General features: G+C 41.7%; 1 protein-coding gene across 2 annotated transcripts in view; it reads right to left on the bottom strand.

Annotated features, from left to right (window-relative positions):
* Positions 1–7003: 7003 nt before the first annotated feature.
* NCAPD2 (non-SMC condensin I complex subunit D2) overlaps positions 7004–23056 on the bottom strand; it is a 46331-nt gene continuing 30278 nt past the window's right edge. For both annotated transcript variants that reach the window (XM_089488908.1, XM_089488907.1), the window contains exons 19-31: positions 22958–23042; positions 22707–22868; positions 22312–22529; positions 21174–21285; positions 20391–20514; positions 20097–20252; positions 19526–19703; positions 17294–17388; positions 16653–16733; positions 10462–10648; positions 10141–10273; positions 8496–8648; positions 7004–7293 (exon numbers count right to left, since the gene is read on the bottom strand). In XM_089488908.1, the coding sequence (XP_089345034.1) occupies positions 7214–7293; positions 8496–8648; positions 10141–10273; positions 10462–10648; positions 16653–16733; positions 17294–17388; positions 19526–19703; positions 20097–20252; positions 20391–20514; positions 21174–21285; positions 22312–22529; positions 22707–22868; positions 22958–23042 (1764 nt within the window). In that variant the 3' untranslated portion in view covers positions 7004–7213. The remainder of the gene's footprint in view (positions 7294–8495; positions 8649–10140; positions 10274–10461; positions 10649–16652; positions 16734–17293; positions 17389–19525; positions 19704–20096; positions 20253–20390; positions 20515–21173; positions 21286–22311; positions 22530–22706; positions 22869–22957; positions 23043–23056) is intronic.

Genomic DNA, 23056 nt, shown 5'->3' with positions numbered 1-23056 from the left:
AGCAAATCCCAGCATGTCTGATCCTTAGGTGTGTTGCAGATTAAGAGCTGCAGTCAAACAACAACAGAACAGCTGCATGATTCCCATTTGCTGTTGTGTGCCTTCAAGTCATTTTTGAAATGGTGACCCTAAGAGGAACCTATCATGGGGCTTTCTTGGTAAGTTTCTTTGGTGTGTGTGTGTGTGTGTCCTGCCCTTGCCATCCTCTGAGGCTGAGAGAGTGTGACTTGGTCACCCAGTAAGATGGGAAATGAACCCTAGTCTCCAGAGTCATAGTCCCAATGCTCAAACCGCTACACCACACTTTCATTATTACCACCCATCCTCTTTATAAAAAATAGTAGCACAATGATCCTAACAATAACCATGATAAAGGAAAGACACTTTTTAACACCACTACCCTGTCTCCAAAAACTAGGCCAGAGAAAGTTTGAGGGCACCTGGCAACCATCACAGGGAGCACAAGCAGCTACTGTTCTTGTGAGCTTATGTGAAATAATGTCTGCAGTGAACAGCATGCCAACAGAACTAGACTTGGCCTAGCCTGTGCCCCCTTAAGCCTAGTGGCAGCAATATAAAAACACTTTGGCAGGACTTGTTTTTAAAGGCACTACAAAAATGTCTGCTGCCTCCTCTTTTGAGCAGGAAAAGGTTTTGGAAAATCAGACAGAGAACAGCTAGGATCTTCTGAGACATTTCATGAAGATGCTGGCAAGGTTGCTGCCATCTGCTGGCAATTGCCTGCTGCCCAACATTACTTATAAAATAATGACACACAGATTGCTGTTGTTGTTGGTCTGTGTCTTTAAATAATTTTTGATTTATGGCAGATAGGTGGAGCTATCATGGGGTTTTCTTGACTCATACATCTTTTGAATAAATTAATGGCAACCCTAAGGCAAGCCTATCATCGGGTTTTCCTGGCAAGCTTTGTTCAGATGGGGTTTGCCATTGCCTTTCCTTGAAACTGAGAGAGTGTGACTTGTCTAAGGTCACTCAGTGGGTTTCATTGCCAAGTTGGAAATCGAACCCTGGTCTCCAGAGTCCTAATCCAACACTCAAACCAATACAAAACACTGACTCTCTATGACACACAAAGGGAACTGCAGAACACATAACACACAAAAGGAACTGCAAAATAGAATAAATTAGTGTTTAAGTGTGATAGCATGGCATAGTGATTTGAGTGCTGCACTGCAATTCTGGAGGCCAGGGTTTGATTCCTTTGTCAGCCATGAAACCCATTGGGTGACCATGGGCAAGTCACACTCTACTCAGAGGATGGCAATGGCAAACCCCTTCTGAAGAAACTTCCCAAGTAAACCCTATGATTGGTTCACTTTAGGGTCACTATAAGTAAAAAATGACTTGGAGGCACACAGTAACAGAATGTTCGCATGAAAAATATGACAGATGTGGCTGCAAGGTTGCATGTAGTGGAACGGACTTAGAAAGAAACAAATATGTTTACATCGCCTCCAGGCAGGGCCAGTGTGGAGTTTAAAATATCTTGTCCTCCCTGGTTCTGTGCTGCTTCTTCCAGGTAACTCTGCGATGTTCAGGAAGGCATTAGAGTTTAGAAGGTTATTACTGAGGTTGGTTTGACCCTCTTTGCTAATATTTCTGTTAGTATTCAGGTGGTGATCTGTAGATGTCCAGATACTGCTGGACTCCAACTCCTGTTAGCAGAAGTCTCCTATACCCTGTTTTATAGACTTGTTTTGTATTGCAATTTCCTTTATGCTATTTTTATTATTTTCATACTTATGCGGGTCTTTTAACATTTATTTTTTGGCTGCACGTTGCTCTGAGTGCCTGGTAAAATAATAACATTTACATTAAAAACTACATTGAGCAAAACTGTGGTTTACACTTAATTATTTATAAAAGGCTACTGTTGGGCTGAACCTTTCATGAGGTTTTCTTGGCAAGATTTGTTCAGAGGAGGTTTGCCATTGCCTTCCCCTGAGGCTGAGAGAGTGTGACGTGACCAAGGTCATCCAGTGCATTTATTTACATGGTTGAGCCAGGATTTGAACCCTGTTCTCCAGAGTCTAACACTCAAACCACTACACCACACTGGCTCCTTGGGGCTGTTCTAGATGGAGTAATTCTGAAAGAAACTCAATTATTTGTATTACTTTTTGCAATCAAGGAATAACATGTCATTAAATGTGTACATAAGAATCAACATTAACAAAAGCAAAACAATTAAACAAGGCACAGCATTTGTAATACATTAATCTTGAGAGTAACTTAGCCCACTGAGCTAAGAGTTGAGTTCTTCCTGATGAAAAAGCCAGCAGAGCTTTGAAAGCTTGCAACATGTATTTTCTGGATTTTGGTTAGCCCCATGAAGGTATCCCTGTCTTGTGGATTTCGGATGTTATTGTATATAGAGTTGAGTGTGAGAGTGTAAGCATAACTGTCTTAAGTTGATCAGCATCAGTAACCAGGTTTGTGCCTGGTTTCATGGAAGTCATACTTTCATTTGGCTGGGTTGTTTTGCTGGGTAATTTAAAAGTCAGATTACGATGCAGATACAGACATATTACATGTTACATATCCTTCCGAAGTCGCTAAAATGAGTACCCAGACTGTTGGGGGCAAATTAGCTTACTTGCTAATTAGCTTACTTGCTGTTCACCGCTATGATCTTTGGAATAACGGTATATAAATAAAACAAATTATTATTAAATTATTACATATCCATTGTACAGTTGGCCCTCTGCATTTGTAGCTTCGATTATTTGCTGTTTTGATTAAAATGTTCTCTCTAGGGATCGCTAAGTCCTCCAGCACAACTCTACCAGAAGCTGACCATGAAGTTAAGCTGGAGAACCTAAAAGTTCCTAGAGAAAACACAATTCTAGGAACAACCTCTGGCAGATGTTGACCATACAGTTGCATTGGAGGACCTGGAGATCCCTAGAGAGATGTTGTATTAGGTAAAAAGAAGTGGTTTTTTCCCCCCATGTGTGTTTGTTTCACATTCATGGGAGTCCTTCACCCCTAACCCCAGTGAATGTGGAGGGACCACTATACTATCCACTGTATTTCACCCGCTCCCCCACTTGGATGCCTTGCTCTGCCCTTATTTCTGTTGCAGGGCAACAGAAAGTGGGTAAGAATGGAGGGCATGGTGGTCCCTGCATGGCCAGCAATCCAGTCAGACCTCACTCACACCATCAGTTGCAGCAAGTGTATGGCAGAAGCAGATACCAAGGGGCCACTGTAGTAGTAGTAGTAGTAGTAGTAGTAGAAGTAGAAGTATAGTAATGATAACAATAATAATACACTATTGTCTTTAATAGGACTTGATCATCCATGAATTATAGTATCCATGGGAGGTCCTGAAACCTAGCCCCAGCGGATACCAAGGGCCCACTGTAATAATAATACAGTTGCCCCTTCACATCCACAATTTTTTTAATCCATGGATTCAAGCATCCAGGGCTTGAAAATATTCTCCAAAATATATAAATTCCAATAAATAAAACTGGTTTTTGCCATAAGCGTCACAATTTTACTGTGCCATTGTATATAATGGGACTTGAAAATCCACGGATTTTGTTATCCACAGGGGATTTTGGAACCAAACCCCAGAGGATACCAAGGGCCCACTGTAATGATAATGATAATAATACCTATTTAGTGGAACTTGAGCATCCACAGATTTTGGTATCCACAGGGGCTCCTGGAACCAAACCCCAGCAGATACCAAGGGCCCACTGTAGTAGTAGTAGTAGTAGTACTAATAATATACGATTATCTTTAATAGGACTCCATCATCCATGGATTTTGGTATCCATGGGGGCTCCTGGAACCAAACCCCAGCACATACCAAGCGCCCACCGTATTCACTCCAGCATGACATCCTCCAAAACTGTCAAATCCCAAGGCAACTATGGCTCCTCTACAATTGCATTCCCCCTCCATCTGCAGCTCCCCCTCCCTTTCCAGAGAAACTAGATATTAAGCCATGTTAGGGAAGCTGTCCCCTTTTTATAGGTTTTGAAAAAGACTACAGCAATAAGCAGAGCACCTTCACTCTCTTGCTTCCAGCTGCACCATCCATTCCTGTTTGCTTGCCATTCAACAGTTCTCAGGCCTAAGTGCAAAGCATTCCACGTGGGCATGGACAGTAACAGAAGTAAGAACACAAGCCACAATACCATGAAGTAGCAAATGGATACACAATACACTGGCTATTCAGAATGCATCACTGAAAGTGGGAGTAGGCTTTTGCCTTTTAAAACTAAAAAATTAGTTTTGAGTAATGCACTACTGCTTCAGTAAATAAAGTAAACAACCACATCAGGATTTTGTGTGGGAAATGAAAACTATTCATACACAGTACACTCAGTTATAGGCTTTGGGTAGTTTTGGATTGCCTCACATTAAAATTAAAAGACTGTCCTGTCCTGGATCAAGACCATCACATACACAAGTGATTTTTTTTTCTTTTTTTGGTAGGGACCTTAATTTTTAATTAAAAAGAGCTGGGCAAGGGAAGGTTTACATCTTCTAGAACCACACATGCAAAGGTTGGGTCAAATCCAGATCAAGACATGCACTTACATGCACATAAGAAAGCACAGGATCTTTAATTGTATTCTCTCTGTTTAAAATACCATGTAGTTTAACCCTTCAAATTATCGGAAGGATCATTACATGAAAAGCCTTAAGGAACTGGTGGTAACAGTTGACACCTAGTTTTTATTTAAAAAGAAACAATTGTCTGCAGTTTGTAAAACTATGCACAGAGAGCAAGTTAGGAAAAGCAAGGATCAAGCCAAGCTGTACTTGATACTACACAGTGTAAAAGTAGTAGTAGGGATTCACTGTAACTCACTGTATACTTGGGTGACGAAGAGCTTCATGTTACTGAGGATTAAATGGGAAAGGATATTGCCAGCCAATCCTGCTTGCCATGTGGCTCAGAGGAATCCTGATGTTTATAGACCACAGGTACTCATGAGAAGTGTCACCATCTCTCATAATGTATTTTAACCTTTAAAACTACACAAGGGTAGATCTTTCAGTAACGCATTTGCAGTTATATCAGACAGCTCAGCTCTCTGATGTAGACAGATATGCTAGTCCAAAAATGAGAGGGGTGCAGAGAAAGCCAGTGTGGGGTAATGGCTTGAGAGTAGGAGACCAGGGTTCAAATTCCTGCTCAGCCATGAAACCCACTGGGTGAGCTTGGGCAAGTCACATGCTCTCAGCCTCAGGGGAAGGCAATGGACAAATCTTGCCAAGAAAACCCTATGATAGGGGCATCATAAGTCAGAAATGACCTGAAGGCACAAAGCAACAGCAAGGGTAGTCATGGATAGGAAAGTGGTAGTGGTATTTTAGAGGCTCTTCTATACTATGGGAATTTTTTTCCTGCCTGAGGAAATAAGAGAGGCACCTATCTTTTTACATACATTCACACACTCCACTTGACGACTGTCCATCTGCACATCAATGCCAAAAGTTGCTGTGCATACCTGGTGGTGGTGCCTCCTGGAGCTCATAGCACAAGGGGGAAATATTAGTGCTTTTCTTTCTTGTCCATAAAAATACAATTCCCTAACTGATGTTGCAGTTAGGATTGAAAATAATCCCTTGTTTTAATTCTTCCAGGAGCTTCTTATAAAAGTTTGTTATATAGGCAAACTCTCCTTTGTCTTCCCACCCAATTTAATTTGCACCATGGCTTCATGATTTAACAGCCAAGAAATTGATTTTCAATTTACATAAGCCATATGAAAGTAAAGGTACTGTTGACATCTTCAGCATGGCTTCCTATTTACAGGCTATACACCCCTCCTGCCACCATGTAAAAATTGTGGTATTTGTCTATTGAGCTCTCATTTTCTCACCTAAAGTACTGCTACTATATTTGTGCCTTTTGGCTACAACTGTTTTTTTATTCCCTGGAAACTCACCAGGGACTAGCAGTGGATGGCTTGCAAACTAGCAATGATCCATTGACTACCACTTTAAGTAGCACTGTCCTAATCAATGCAAAGCTATTCAGGTAAGGAAGAAGCAGGCTTGCACTAAGGGAAGTGATATATTAAATGATCTAGATCACAGCTCAGAAGATTTGGGGTGCATATATGCCCTTGCCTCCCAGCCCTCATTTTACCAACTGTGGCTTACTTCATGTGTAGTTATAACCCGGTGGATTGTACAGCAGAGCAGGTTGGTGCTCTTTCCCACTCAAGTAATATCTTATATCCTGATCTTATATCCTTGAGACAAAAACAGGACACCGGAATGGCAAAAATGGGACGGGTTATGTAATATTTCATATTCAGGAAAAAGACAATAACAAAGTTTTATTACATGAAGATATTGAGTTAATAATAATTCTTCAGTGACAGAACTCATACAAAAATGTAGGCAGACGCAGAGGGTGGTGTTTCACTACGATTGTACCATGAATATTTCCCTGATGAAGTAATCTTATGCAGCAAATTTTGGTCTTTCAACTCTTTATCATGAAACTTCTCAAACTCTATGACAATTTTTTTTGGACAATCAAAATTTCAAACAGGGATCTTCAATCCATTTTTGCAACATAGCAGGGCTTTTAAAAAATGAGACAAAATTGATGTTTATATTAAAATGACGTGATGGCCTGGAAATATGAAAAAAATGGCACTGTTCCCTTTTAAATGGTACAAACAGCCTAATTGAAGTCCTATCTTTCCTCCCCACTGTGAGGAAGTTTTTTGGGCTTGGATAATAACAGCAGAGGCAGAGCCAAGCAGCACCTAACTGCATTCAGCTATGATTATTTCACACCTTCCTGTGAAACAGTAGAACAAATGTAGATAAAGCTGTATGCTTATGTGCTTTTGTCATTATTTACATGCCAGTTCATATCAGCACCTATCTCTGCTATAGCTCAGGATCAGAGAAGCTAAGCAGTTTTCATGATGTAATGCATCATATCCAAGCTAACATACAAAACCAGGAAAAGCAGTACATCTTAAACCCAAAGTACTTTATTTCTCACAAATCAACAGTTTACAAAAGGAGGAGGTAAGACTATACAAAATACATGAAAGGAGCAAGCCGAAAAGCAAAGAGCTACCGGTGAGGAAAAAGAACAGAGGGAGAAGCTGCAGATCACTGCTATTATTCCTGCCTTGCTTGGTGGCACAGGGAAATAAACATGTGCCCAACTGGCTGCAGATGGGGAAAGGCAACATCACCGAACACAGGAGGATTTACGGCGGATGGGTGTGGTTTTGCTAGGTGTCTCCTCTTCTGTCAGTTCAGCAGAGAGTTCTGCAAAAGAATGGAAAGATCAGGTGGCTTTAAGGGAAAGCTGGCATGTGCAGAGAGAGCAAAGCAATGAGCAGCCATTGCAGCTAGCCTCAAATAATATCTTTTTCCTTTTTTATTTATCTTGGACTTTATGACACAAAGCTCGTAAGGTGCCACAATTGTTTTAGTCTAGAAAACACAAAAATACCAGGTTGAGGACATTCTTTATCACACAGCTCTTCCAGATCACAACGGTGCTGCTTCTGTCCTGGCCTGTTTTCTGCATGCTGACATCCATAGCCCCTCCTCCCTGCCCTATGCCCTTCCCAGAATGCCTTTTAGTCTGTATTTATTTTTTGTAGAACTGCATGAAAATGGCAATCCAATAAGTAAACAAACAAACAAACAAAAACCCAAAGAAACTGAACAGACATAGCATCATGTGATAAGGTACAGCCACAGATGCTACTATTCTACTCTAATCCTGCTTTTCAAGCCTTTTGTGATTAAGTCTGTTATAGATTATTATTTTAAAACCAGAATTTTAACCAGAAATCAGCAGAGACACCAAGGAGCTTGATTGGAAAGGAAACATTTTGAGCTACAGCATTGTTCCTAAAAGAAATTCATATTCCAAATTCTGGGACCACGGCTGTAAAATGAACCAAGTTTTTATAGTATTTTGAACAAAGGCAACTACAAATCACATTTTCATTGGTTACACTGAATTAAACATTTGCACCTCTGTATATTCATTGGATATTCTAGCATATGTCTCTATCCCACATCAATCAGTCTTTTATCCATATGTTTTGTTTCACTGTCCTTAAACTGTTTATGCAGTTCTTCCTTTTATTTGAATTAAAATTTTAAGTTAGGAGCTATTTCCAAATTGTTTACATTTCAAAGCAGAGAATTTGACATGACCTGAATCCTTCATCCTGACAAACTTTGCCCTCAGTTCATTTCAGTACTATAATTTTCAACACCTGAGCATAAGTAAAATTTTGAATTTTAACCACTCTGTCACAAGTCCTTTATGGATGTTTGTCAGCATAGTCACTTAGTTACCAGGGCAGCTAAGTGAACAGAGAACAGAGGTGGAAGCACAGGAGAGGTGACTCTAACTTCCCTTCCTCCCTAAAAATGATCTTGAAAAATGGGAATCTTCCAATATATTCCAAACAGCACAACGATCAAGCAAGCAGATAACATATTCTCACCTTCCTCCAAACTGTTCTCCTCATCACTTGAAAAGACAACAGAAATTATTTGTTTTACAGTCTTTCTGTGGGTTCTGGTAACATGGGGCTTAGGAGTTATGAAGTCAGAGTCTGTATCTCGGTTGGCAGCTCGCAGAGGTCGCCGACGTGAGCCTGTAAAAAGGAAGTAAACATTTAGAGGAGCCAAAATAAACAAACAAACAAACCCAAAACTAACCTGCAGTATGTTTTTCTAAAATAAGCCCTTACAAAATCAGTGAGTGAAGGAAGACAATGCTCTTACTTCTTTCCAAAAGTCTGATGCACTCTGCATTATTCCTTTGTCCTTTATGGCATCCTCCCCTTAAAACCACTGCTCAGCAGTGCACTAAGCTTTATTCCTCTTGAAACAATTTAGAAAACGTGAAGTTGAAGGCTTTCATGGCCAACATCCATAGTATTTTGTGGGTTTTTTGGGCTATAAGACCGTGTTCTAGAAAGGTTTTTTCCTGACATTTAGCCACTAGCATCTTCAGAGAATGCTGGCATGGAAAGGAGTGGGGTGTATATACTGTATTTTCTGGCGTATAAGACTACTTTTTAACCCAGGAAAAAAGTCAGAGGTCGTCTTATATGCTGAGTGTTGTCTTATAGTGTGGGTGCTGAAACTTCCGAGCTGGACTGGAGAATCTGCGGTTGCTGCATATGGTGAGGAGAGCTCTAAAACAGCCCCGGCCACATCCCCACCGTATGCGGCAACTGTATGAAAGCAGCAAGGGTGGCGCTGTGGAAGTACAGTAGAAGAAAATCCACTCACCAGGATTCATGGAAAGAAGTGACTTAACATGATCCCGATGACGAACTGAGGGGGTGCCTCACCAGGAAGGTGTAAGTGAAGGGCGGAAAAAGCTGCAGACAACCGGGACGCCCGGGGTATGGAAAAAAGGGCCATGTTTGCACTACCGCTCTGTTAGCCTTGGAGACAGGGAGGGCTGGGCAGGCAGGGAGAGCTGATCAATCCAAGCAGGCTTTGTATACAATAAGTTTTCCTGCTAAGAAGGTTAAGAGGTGATATGATAGCCCTGTTTAAATATTTGAAAGGATGTCATATTGAGGAGGGAGCAAGCTTGTTTTCTGCTGCTCCAGAGAACAGGACCCGGAACAATGGATGCAAGCTACAGAAAAAGAGATTCCACCTCAACATTAGGAGGAACTTCCTGACAGTAAGGGCTGTTCGACAGTGGAATGCACTTCCTCGGAAGGTGATAGAGTCTCCTTCCTTGGAGGTCTTTAAACAGAGGCTGGATGGCCATCTGTCAGGGATGCTTTGATTTGGATTTCCTGCATGGCAGGGGGTTGGACTGGATGGCCCTAGTGGTCTCTTCCAACTCTACGATTCTATGATTCTATGATTCTAAGTACCTGCATGTCATAAGCATTTGAATTATACTGAAATCAAATCTGATTTTTAATTTTTTTTTATTTGGTGTGCGTTGGAAGAGGGGTAGTCTTATACGGTGAGTATATCCCAAACTCTATATTTTAATTGGAAAAGTTGGGGGTCGTTTTATACGCCCAGTCATCTTATACGCTGGAAAATACAGTATACTGTTGTTTGAAGGGAAGTGATTTCTAAACATTTCTAAACTTAGGGGAAAAAACATACTTGCTGCTGTTTTCTTTACTGGCTTCAGCACAGGTGTATTCTTGCCTTCTTGGCATACAGGAGCTTCAGTGAAAGAGTCCAGACCCTTGTTGTGACACATCTGGAGCTTCTGCTCAAATTCGTCAGTAATTACCTAATAAAAGACATCACAAGCACAATACAATACAAATACATCTCAGAGGAAGAGAATATTGCATGCTTAGGGTTCAAATGTAAGAATTCTATGATTTGATTTTTTTTTTTTAATTCAAGGGGGTTTGAGTAGAGTAGGGGAGTGGGAACTATTCCCTTTGTAGTCTGGGGAGAAACAGTGAGCCTCACCTTCATCTCAGGCTTTGTCCCCACCCTGCGGAGTCGGCCCAACACAGCCAGGAAGCAGTTGTAGACTTCTGAGTCCTGGAGTTTGTCAGCAAAGCAATCAAAGTTGTCTTGCATTTTACGGAGACCTCGTTCTGTGAGAGGCAGCAATGTAAGACAGTAAGCCAGGTCATGGTGCTGACGCTCTGTTCTGCAAGGAGAAAAAAGGGAAAAACAAACTGCCTTCAGTTTCACAAAAGCAAAACTAGGTCCAGAAGTCTGACCTTCCTATTACTACTAGATAGATGAGACACGTCACACATTACTCCACTGGACATGAAGAACATTCATTCTTGGTTGCAGAAAGAAGCCATCCAGCATGGGATAGTCCCACTGCTGCCTGGGTAAGATAAGGGATCATATGTTCTGTTAGGCTTGGATTTTTCCCTAGAGAGAGATCCCTAGAGATCCCTTCCTCAGTCCTTTACATAATCAAGACAACATAAGGAGATTAAGAGGTAAATACAGTGGACCCTTGTTATACGCTAGGGTTTGGTTCCAAGATCCCCCGTGTATAAAAAATTCCATGTATGCTCAAGTCCCATTAAATATAATGACATAGCAAAATGGTGTCCCTTATAAAAAATGGAAAATTAAGGTTTGCTATTTGAAATTTATACTTTTTGGGAACATTTTCAAACTGTGTATGCTTGAATTCGTGTATAAGAAGGACCGACTGTAATGTACAAATGAAGGAGAGAACAAAGCACAAAAGAATAGTGGAAAGGGAGCAAAACTATCTGCCACCATTAGGGTGACATGGATGTCACCTCAACACACAAGAATGAAACTTCACGGAAAGTACCCAATGTATCATTCTCTCTCTGTCCAGCATAGAATATGCAAAAAAATGTGACAAAACCACCCAGGGAGGCATAGTGGCACATCTGTGTGTAACATCTAAGGTGGCAGAACACTCTCGAAAATACTCCTGTCAATGGCGATACTAGAGGAAACAATTTGTAATGTTTTGAAAAATCAGGGAAAAAAGTTCACAAAGTTGTTCTGCAAAACTTTCTTGAGTAGTGTGGAGAAAACTGTGGAAGATGAAGGAAGTACACCGTGTAATAACTCTAGAGGGCTTAGCAGCTGTAGCACTTTATATGTTGAAAAAAAAAATACAAACTCTCAACCATCTTGCTAAGGTGAGGAAGAAATATGTCTTGCTAAAGAAGCTGACAACAAGGAAACAAAGAGAGCCTCAGTGTGCTACAAAGAACTAGTCTGCCTTCATGTCTAATTTATACCATTCTTTGTCCAATGGGAGGAATTTGGGCCAAATGAGGGCAGAATAAACTAGGATCTATGGAAGGTGGAATTCACTTTGCAAAAAACAAGGATCAAGCCACAAGGTAAATTAATCCTCATCAAAACAACAAAGGGAAGCACTGACTGAGCCTTCAGCTCAAACACTCCCCTTGTGGAGGTGATGGTCACCTTTTAAAAAGAAAAAAATCTGAGTGACACAGCTTAAAAGATGTTTTAGGGCAGGGGTAGGCAACCTGTGGCCCGCGGGCCAGATGCGGCCCGGCAAGGCCTTGGGACCGGCCCCAGCCCAGTCCTGCCGCCGAGGTCTTTGGGGGGCAATTGTCTATAGAAGCCTCAGAAACATGCATTTATATTAACATTTTTAAAAAAACCAGCAAATTTTTTCACGTGTCCTCCATTGTTAAAAAAAAAGTGTCTCCCATTTGAAAATTTTGTCCTACATTTGTCCTGGTTTATTTATATATTTAATTTCTTTAAAAATTATTTAATTATTTATTTTTTGGTTTCAGCCCCCCAGTTGTCTGAGGGACAGCAACCCGGCCCCTGGCTCAAAAAGATTGCCTACCCCTGTTTTAGGGACTGTGCAGACACAGTCAGTCCCTAAGAGGCAACCTGTAGCCACCTCTTAGAGCCAAAATAATAAATAAATAGATAAATCGGCTTCCTTTAGGGCAAGACTGCAAAGAAGATCCTCCCAGCTTGTTTATATGGGCTTTGATAGTCACTAATGATTACAGGGTTCTGAAACTGAAAGTGTGTGTTCCTATTGGTGAGGGCAGCTTTAAAGAGGCCAATTCTTTGCTCCTTTTGGGTCATTTTATAGCTTTGTTCTCCTCAGGGCACATAGGCTTGAAAAGAGGCACAGCGTGATGTAAACTAGTTGGCCTCCAAGCCATTTGCCTCATTCACTATCCAATGCAGCCAACGACAGATGATTCCTTTGCTTGATGATCAGACCAATTGTTAACTGATGCTGAAGGCAGAGAAACTTCACCTACATCCCTAACTCACTTTGCCTTGGACATTTTCACCAACTCTCTAGGCTAAGAGGACGTGCCTTCATCCTCATCAGAAGAATGTGTTTGTTCAGAAACAGACTTAGATAACACTGATTAGTCTGCCTATTTATTGCAGAAGATGAAGAGGCCTAAGGGCTTTCTCAGCAGAGCTGGAGAGGACAAAGAAAGGGAACACACACACACACACAAAGTCTGAAATGTTTAACTGGAGGTTAACTCCCTGATGAGATGAGGCCACCAGCCGAGCATTGTTTGTCAGGGCAGGTACAATTTTTTTTGTATAATAAGCACCCCTTATTGAATACAGGAAAGGAATAAAATGGGAGTACAAAAAGTCATAGGAACAGCTTGTACTTAAAAGTGGCTGACTGATATAGAATGGCAATAGAAATGTCCGTTGTCAAATTGTGATAATGCTGCTGCCTTGGCTGCGAATATAGGGCCAGAGAGTGCTGAGCTTGCCACTTTGCTACTCCGGGAAACAATTTTTGGGCAGGGAAAAAGAACTTCACCAGAGTTCACCCTCCTGGACAAAAATGGCCTGAAGGGCTCCATTCCTTTTTTCTATCCTTAAGTTTCATCTCCCTCTCAAACATGCTCTGAGAAACACTTGTACAACCTCTCCAGTCACTAATGCTTCTCCCTTAGCAGGAGAGAGCAAGCTTTGGCACCTGTGAACATGGCAGCCAAAACTGGTTCTGCATTGTTAATAGCAGAGGCTGATACCAAAACTGGAGAGATGGAACTCTGTAGACTCATATGGCTCCTGGAGGAGTCATCTGGAGTCCTGTAGAGTCTCAGATCATCTACATTTGCTGCAAAGAGGACTTTGAAATCCTTATGCAAAGGGCTCTTACAGCACCTTTGAGACCAACTGTGACAGTCTCAAAGTTGCTGCAAGATCCCTTTCATACTGATATTTCAGACTAACATTACTATGTCTCTGTATTGTCTCCTCATGGTTTGGCAAGAGACTTCACTGTAAGCTTTCCCATTGTCACAACACGCAACTAGAATAGAGACAGGCAAAACCAAACCAGGCACTTAAGTAGGGAAGAAAACACAAAAACAGGGATCAATATAAAAGGATAAACCCTTTTTGAGCTTTCTGCTTACTTGGGGAAGGATGTGAAACGGACAGTGAGAGAGGAAAAACAAAACACCAGAACAGCAAAGAGAAGAAATAGAACTACATTTTAAAAAAATTAGGAAAGCAATTAAATATGCAAAACACATAGCCCTGAAAAGGAGTGAAGAATGACTTGACCTGGATGACATCAAGGGAAAGAACTGAGTGATGATCCAGGGATCGCTAGAAAAAACAAGTTTGATAGAACATATGATGCCTTGCCAGCAACAGGGCTAAGCATGACAGAGGGCTCCTTTGGCTTAGACTAAAGAACTTAAGTGTATCAGAGCCTTTATCTTTAGCTACACCACCATGACCCTAGCATTACAGCTATGGGGAATCACACAAGAAAACACCTAGGAAGCACTCAAAACAGTAATGACATGGTAAGGATAAGCAATGCTAGGAACACAACTGCCCTGGTGAAACAGACCAAAGGTGCAACAAGGAGATGAAAGGCACAGAATCATAGAATCATAGAGCTGGAAGAGACCACAAGGGTCATTCAGTCCAACCCCCTGCCATGCAGGAACTTTCAAAGCATACCCAACAGATGGCTATCCAGCCTCTGTTGGCATGCAACACTTATGCACATTTAGTACCCCTAAAAATTTATCATTTAAAGGAAAATGTGTTTTTGTGTACAGTGTTCTGGAAAAGTAAGTTAGCTGCTCTGGTTTCAAATGACACTTAAGTTCAACTGCTTACTCTGGACTCAGTATATAGTATTTTTTTCCCCCTGAGACAACAGACTCTCAAGAAATTTTAAAATGCTCTATTTCAGCTATTTTAGATGTGCACAGTCTGAAATAATTTAAACGATGTGTATCAGAAAAAGGAGAAAAGAAAATGTCTAAGTTTCTCAATAGTGAGGTAAGCAGATTTATGCAAGATCAGAAGCAAAACTGTTTCCCACTCAAATTACAAAAATTAGGAGGCATTTGGCAATTAGAGATTTGCACAAATCCACATTAAAAATAGAGGAAGAAAAAAAGTTTCAGTACTAAAAAGAGGAAGATGTCAGAACCATTACTAAAGGAGAGAGGTTAGCTTATAAATATTGGGGCTATGTCAGTGGTTGAGAACATTTGGCTGGCTAACCAAAACCCTGTTGTCATCAGAACCCCTCTCCTCCAAGTGTCAGAGTTGTGTCCTTAACCTCCTGTCAGGGCTCTGAAACATACCTGTTTTAGGTATGCAGCTCTAGGCATGTTGCTAGGGGGTGGGTAGGAATTCTGTTCTAAGCTACCTTTGTGCCTCCTCTCTGTAGTCTGCAGGAAGGGACAGGAGATGAAGAGATGTTTATGGGTGTCCATGTGTGCCAAAAACACATAACCAGGGTGAACTTGAGAGGTGGAGACAGGGTGGAGTGCATGCCTTCTACTTTGTAGTTCCAGGCCTTGGAGGAAGCCCTAGGATCACCTTGCTGACCAGGATCTGGCTTTCTCTGTGGAAAAACCAGTTCAAAGCTAGTTTTCTATGTTTACAAATCATTTTAAAAAAGGAATGTTTCCATCCTCTGAGTTCCCATCTGCAGTCTAAAGTAGTATAGTCCAGACACCGGCTGGCCAAGCTTTCATGTGAAGGACTAGGATGCAGACAGCAAAATCCAGAGACACTGGGCAATAGGACACAGGACAAAATACTGCCTACACCAGTATCTCAAGCTATCTTCAGTGACAGCCTCTGTAAAAGTAGATGGTAAGTGGAAGAATAAGGAGTTGGGACCATTCAAGGAAGATGGGTGTGAGGCAAGTCAGATTTTCAAACAAACAAACAAACAAACACGTAAAAACTACAAATTTATCAGAGACTAGACTACTAATTAACTCTAATAAAAGAAAGCATTACATAACACCCTGGTTTGCTCGATGGCTGTAACTGCCTCCTCAGTTTCTGGGTCTCCATTCAATTTGGATGACTCCCTCCTTTCCATATAATCTTTGCGATTACACAAATTAAAAAGTCTGCAGACGCTATTATTTAGGCACACATTATTTCTAGTGCTGTAGAGAGCATGATATAGAACTTCTTAAAGCTAGGGCAATTTTGATTTTAAACTTCAGGAACAGTCGACTTGCCTCTACTAGTCTCAAAACAGTTGTAGCAGAGGGCAGTCCTCCAGCATGAAAATATAATTTATAGCACAATTTATCCTCAGTGCAGCTAATATAGCTATTCTAAGACACACACTGTTGGTGAGGGTTTCTCTCCCAGTAATTCTATCAACAGTTCCAATGCAAGCACAAACTATACAACCCAAACAAGTAGAGTCGCCTCTCCAAGTCTGCAGACTTGCAAATCCGTGAAGGGGCGATCACCATTAACGGCAATGGAGCATGCCCCCCATTCAGGCCTATGGGGCTTGAATATGCACAATATTTGGAATTTGTGGGGGGGAGGATTCTTCATGAGTTCCAAGAGCCAACTGTAATAGTTTTGATAGATATCCTGCTCCCACCAGGAATGAAAAGCCAGGAACTGTCTGCCCCTCTGCCAGAGTTTCCAAGGTTTTTGGTTCAGTTACTGGCTACACCTTAGACAGCCTCAGTGGTAGCCAAGTGTGCTTTATGGTTTGCATCCTTTTACAACAGCACAGCCTGCCTTCCTGAATCATAACCACCTTACTTCTGCAAAAAAGCACTCTTCCATCATGTTCATGGCTTCCAAATTCACAATCCAAGAAGCTGAGTTTTGTTCCCAGATATACCCATTTCCTCATTAATTCCTTTACTCACCGTGCAGTCCGGAATCTCTGACAAAGCTTTTCCACCAAGCTCTCTGTCTGCTTGTCCTTTGTAATATAAGAAAAAAGTTGCCTGGGGGAAGGGAGGGAGGAAAGCATTTTTTAAAAAAAAGCTAGTTGTGGTTTATTGGAGTGAATTAAATTATTATGATGAGTTTGGAAGCAGACTACACAGAATGTCAGATTTTTTTTGTCAGGGTGGAATCAGAAATGTAACTACAGAGAATTGACCTAAAATTAATCCTTCCTACAAAAAGAAATGTAAGAAAGCAGGAGAGCAAAAGTGTCTCTTTCATCTATCCCCAGTGATCAGTATTTTTAATCTCTCCTACTGCACTTTCCAGATCAGCTGGAGTTACAACTACTTCAGAACAGAAACATAGTCACATCTACCCAAAGGCAGAAGCTGCAATTTGCTGAGCAACTATACCAAAGCACGGTTTTCAAGAATGGAATACTCCATACCCAGAAGTAGACTTTTTATGTCTTCGATACGTTAGATACTCCATGTATATATTCATAGTTTTACAAATTGTCACACATCCCCTGTTTCATTTACCACAAATTTTATTCAAGACTCTCTGTGTCTGAGACATGCAACTTTCAGGGGGAAAATAAAAAAACTAAAGCTACCTCATAATGGTACGAAATGGCTGCTCCTCTATGCCTGAATCTGGATCCGAGAGACGGCTGATAATATCTGGCAGCAAGTTATACACGGCATTATCCTGTATAGACAAAACAAGAGCAGAAGTTGCTAAGACCATGAACTCCAGGGGTCCAGGCTTGGAGTGGGGTCTAGTCTCTACAATATTTAGAGAGTCTGGGTTAAGATACAGATACTAAACTAAGGCACAAGCCCATTTCCTCCCCTCAATTAAGCATGCAGAGATATTCCTTTTTCTCACTTTGGAGAATGCAGGCTTTGCCTTCAAACTTCAATTTAGTTTACTTGGGGAGACTCTTGGAAAATATACACCACTATCAGTTTAGGGACATACAGAAAGGGAGATGATTTGCCTGAATCTCTCAGCAGGATCTGGAATCAACCACAGTCCCCTCACAGTTCAGATATGAATTCAGAAAGCACTGTGCGAAGGTGGATCTACACATTGCAGTTGCACTGAAACCAGTGCCAAACCCATTTTGCTGCCTGAAATAGAATCCAAATGGTCTCCTGCCTGTCTAATGCTTTTTCTATGGTTAGTCTTTTTTTTTTTTTTTTTGCATTGATCAAATGCCAAGCCCCAATTTGCCTGTCCAAACCTCCTCCCAGGAGTGTTCTTTTCTTTTGTGTAGCTTTTAATAGGCTTCTATGTTTTGTTAGTCTAATTATCTGTTTTATTTTGGGTACTGTTTCACATTGCTTTTATTTTAATATTATCATTTTACCAGTTGCAAACTGATGATATGGAAAGGCACAACATTGGTTCAAGAAACAGTGTTACCTGAACCAAGTCAATTTACTCTGATGGATGGCAAGATCTGATGCAACTCATAACTTTAGGGACATAGGAAAAGCGCCCTCATTTGCTGCGCGGAGGAGCCTCAGCGGCCAAACCACGCCACTCCTCCGAGCAGCAAAAAGAAGCTGCAAAAAGTGGTTTCTTTTTGCGGTGCGGAAATGGCATCGCAAAGCGCCAACGGCGCACTCACGGAGTCATTTACGCTGCGTGACGTGCGGACATTAGGCGTCCGCGACACCAAGATGACGGCGCTCATGTAGAATGAGTGCTGCCATTTTGTACGCGCTCAGCGCATACTAGGGTTAGGGGTGTCCAGAAAGGACGCCCCTTCCTAACCCTAGTACGTGCCAAGCACGTACTAGGGTGCCCGTGCAGAACGGGCCCTAGTTTGCTTTTTACCTATAGACTAGAGAGGAATATTAGGGATCCTTTTATCACCCAAGGGGACAAAATGCTTTTCAATGTGAATATAAATCCCTGCATCAACTATACACTCCTAAAGAAGATGATACGTTAGAGAACACTAGATCTTGGAGTCTCTATTAAGCTGGAAGCAGAAACGCAGACAAGGAGTAGGAAGTGACCTGATATTTATATTTCCTACAGTCAGATAATAACAAGGAAGCAGGAAATTTTCAATTATAAGGTGAGAGCTTTGCTGACCACTCTTTCATGACTTATAAGGGTGCACAGTGAGGCTCTCCACATTTAAAAAACAAAAACAAAAACCTTTCCCAAACAGAGATAGGGACAAGCTGGTTTTCTTTGTGTAGGATATATATATATTTTACATGAGATCCCACGCCATCCTTTGAAGTAGTAAAGTCAAGGACAGGTTTGTCACCATAAGAGGGACCTTATACTATATTTCTCAGTGCTTCTTGCCTCAGCATAACAGGGCCATTTAGATCAAAACACCTACTGCATTCAAGTCTTGCCTGCTTATTGTGCAGGGACAACTGGGGGGCGAGGAAGATGTGCTGCCACCCTCATTAACCACCCGTATGGTATACTTTAGCTTTGCTGAAGTAGGAATTCAAATGTAACTTCATTCAGATCTTACTAAAGGAAGTGAAACTACAGGAAATATGGGTATTAGCCAGTAGCAAATGAATGTTACACAGAATAAAAATCCAGATAATTTGATTATAACATTATGAGATTCAATGTACATCTTGATGGGCATGGATGGGCACGTCCCCAGCCAAACTTCCTGAGACTATTTCTTAATTTTTTTAGTTTTAAACAGCCTAGTGCTGTCACAAACTTAAGAGTTTTTAAATGGAAAATATGATTTAGTGATCTGCTTCATACAGCAACACTGGAACTATAACAGCATAGAAGTGAGCAAGATAATCCGATTTGTGTTCTAGCTTCACATTGTAACATGCTGACTCACCTTGCTGGAGAGTTCAGTGAAGAAGTTCAGAGCCAGCCTAACAATGTCCTCTTCAGGATCAATGAGAAGAGTTGCCATTTCACTCACTTGTCCCTTAACTTTTACCATGTCTTTCAGGATCAAGTGAGTCATTACTAAAGCAGCTGTCTTCCTCACATGCTGACAAGGGTCACGTAGCCTGAGGAACAAAGACATCCAAAGTGGCAATAAATAGCAATAGAAATAGCAAGTACATTTCTGTACCACTTACCAGTGATCTGTAAGCTAATTGCCCACAACGATCTGAGGAGTTATTTTACCAACCTATGAAAGGATGGAAGGCTGAGTGGACCTTGGAACCCCTGGGATTGAACTCACAATCTTGTGGCTGCAGTACCAGCATTTAATCATTGTGCCACAACCAGGGCTCCCTATCAAAGCCACATCACTTGCTGTACTGTCAAGATTCCTTGAGGGCTTTGTTGCCTCCAAATGTCTTGTCTTTACTATTAACCACACTGCAGACCATTACAGCCCGCCACTGTCCAGACTCAGGCCCTTCATGCCACCATTCTTTGCACCAAAGCTTTACCTGGCATAGAGGTGGGGTGTCCATGGTTCCACCTGGTTAGGGAAGCGGATGGCCAGGTCTCCAGCTGCAATCATTAGGTTGGCACGCACACTGGAGAGTGTGGATTTTTCCATCATTGTGAAGAAGAGCCGTAAGTGAGCATCGCAAAATTCTGTACTGCATGGAAAAGGAAACCAAACCAATTTCAGGTATATATCAGTAAAGTTGCCTCCACCTGGCAGAAAATACACAACAATGTGAGAGGTTCCCCGGGGGAATGAGGACTAGGAAGAGAAGACAGGAACACATAAATACCTGATCATGCAGAATTTCCCAAGGGCCAGTGCAGCTGATGCTGTTAGTGCTGGATCACCATAGGCTCCTGGGTGGTTACAAATCTTCAGCACCAGTGGAATAAAGACTGAAAGCAGCTGTTTTCCTATAAACAATAAGTGGTAGGTCTATCTAGGGCATGGGCGGGAAAGAGTGATCCCCAGGGCATATGTAGTCTCCAAGAACCATTTTTGCAGTCTCCAGGAGACTCCTCCAAGGCCTCAGACTCCTCCTCCCCTAATTTGGGCACCCACAAATAACCCAACCCACCAAAACAAATATGATAATTTAGGTACCTTTGCTCCTGACCCCAAACCCTGGAAAAATTGCAGAAATAAACCATTCTTATGCTCAGTAATGTGATGTCGCTTCCAATCATACCAAGAACAACCACACAACCTGCTCATTGAGTGGGGAGGAGGGCCAACGCCTAGTCTAGGAATATTAAGTGTCTATACTTTTACTACGTGTGCTAGAAACCAACTCAACTTTATGTCTTAAATTACAAATTAAAATATTCTCATGGAGAATAATAAAGTTAGATACAACACAGTAAAATTATATTATGTCAAAACATCCCAATAATGACATATTAATCAGATTTTATTTTTATGTTAGTTGAAAGGCAAGATGCCATCTGGGCTTTTCAATTTGTTGTTTGATTTCTTAGCCATTATACTACAAAAATTACGGTAACAGAGACATTTGGCAACATGGAAGTCATGTGCCAGAAAGAGAGGTTTCCACTCAGACTAGCATGCTCACCGTCCAACAGCTCTGTCTCACATATGCTGCGGATGAGCTCTGCTTCTGTGTCCTCGGCAGATGCCCCAACCAAGCCAAGGTCCTCCTCTATGGTGGTGTCATTCCCAGTACTCTAAGCAGAGGGAAAGAAGCCACAAATTATTCCTCAGTTGAGTGCCTAGTTTGAAGCATAACAGTGTTAATAGAATGAAAGCTGAAGGCATTCATAACCTTTGCAGCTAATATCCTGGCACTTCATACAAGCAAAAGAAACACTGCTAGGAAATGAGGCTGTTTTTGTAGCTCAGATACTGGGGATCAACTCTGAAGAATGAACTTTCATATTTTCCTCTAAAGGACAGCTAATAATATAAATATGATTTTAAATGTAAATCATATATGAACATTGTACAGTGCACTATATGTGACTTCAAGCTTACGCTTAAGCCGCGTGACAATAAAGTATATGGTGCGTGCACCCCATTGTTTTCAATGGGGTGCGAGCATACATGGAATTACCCTTATGTGGGGGATCCGGAACGGTTTCCCCACATAAGGGAAAGGCCCACTGTAATTGAATGAGGTGTTGCAAGAGGGAGTGGTTTGAATGTTGGACTATGACTCTGGAGACCAGGACTTGATGCTCAGTTCAGCCATGAAACCCAGAGTCACCTCAGGCAAATCACATGCTCTCAGCCTCAGAGGAAGGTAATGGCCTCCTCTGAACAAATCTTGCCAAGAAAACCCGGTTCACCTTAGGGTTGCCATGAGTAGAAAATTACTTGAAAAACAAGAAAGAAGAGAAGCCTTATGACCTTTTCAACTACATTCAACATCAATTTCAGGTAAAAGGACTGAAGAAACGACAATTTATTCATTAGATTAGGTTTCATCTGCTATATCAGAGTACATAACTCTGGCCCATGGACACTGCTAACTCCTGAACTACAGAATTAGCCAGTCAGCTTTCCCCATTCTTCCACCAGATAACAGCAACAGGCAAGTGTCCTAGCAAGGCTTCTAAAGAAGAATTAGTTCAGATTGCTTTTTTTTAAAATGAAAACTGAGCTATAGATACTCAAATGATTTTTGAACCAGTGCTGTACAGTATCCAGGTATAGGAAGCATCAAAAACAGTAAAGAGAACTCCACACCTTACCTTGTCTTTCTGTACTTTTGTAGTGGTTGCTGCATGTTCCTTTGCTTCTTGCTCTTCTCCAAGGAGTCGGCGCCTTCGTAGCTCATTGCTTACTGACAATTCCAAATGTACAAGCTGCTGCAAGGCCACATCCCCCGCAAGGGAGACCAAATGTGTCAAAACTGTGGTATCAATTGTGCTCGAGTCACCAGCAACTTCACATGGGGAAGGGTCAGGCCCTGAAGAACAAATACAAAAAATGGTGAGATATTTTGGTCTGTTTAGTCATTTCTTTGGAACAAATATTGTTTTTAGAGTGATGTCACCTGGTCATTTCTTCTCCAAGCCAACTGCCCACCCATCCCCACTTCAAAGGGGGGGGTTCTATCAGAAACAGTTTGCTGCCTTCAGCTCACCTGCCTCAGCCCCTTCAGACTCCTGCAGCTTCTCAAAGGCCTGCTGGCTGCAAGACTGCAAAATTTGGGCACATATTTCTTCAGGCCCTTCTGCCAACTGATAGATGAGAGCAACTGCCACCTGAGTGAAAGGGATCCAGTGTGCGCTTGGTTTTGCAAAGCCTAAGGGAAGCCAAGAGGACAGACCTATAATCAGACAAGGCAAATGGCTTGTATAGTCTTAACTTCAGGTTTCAGGTCCAATAACTTACCCACAGTAATGGCCTCATGCAGGCGTTTGAAGAGCAGGTGTGATTGCGGAAGCCGGAAAGGGGCGCTGCTTTTCCCAATGCCAGGCTGTAGGGAGGGAG

Source organism: Sceloporus occidentalis, unplaced genomic scaffold (genome assembly GCF_023333645.1).
Source record: "Sceloporus occidentalis isolate IW3139 unplaced genomic scaffold, rSceOcc1.0.p SCAF_1, whole genome shotgun sequence".
In the NCBI taxonomy this organism is placed as follows: domain Eukaryota; kingdom Metazoa; phylum Chordata; class Lepidosauria; order Squamata; family Phrynosomatidae; genus Sceloporus; species Sceloporus occidentalis.
Note: the sequence above shows the minus strand (reverse complement) of the source record. Positions and strands in the feature narration are given on the sequence as shown.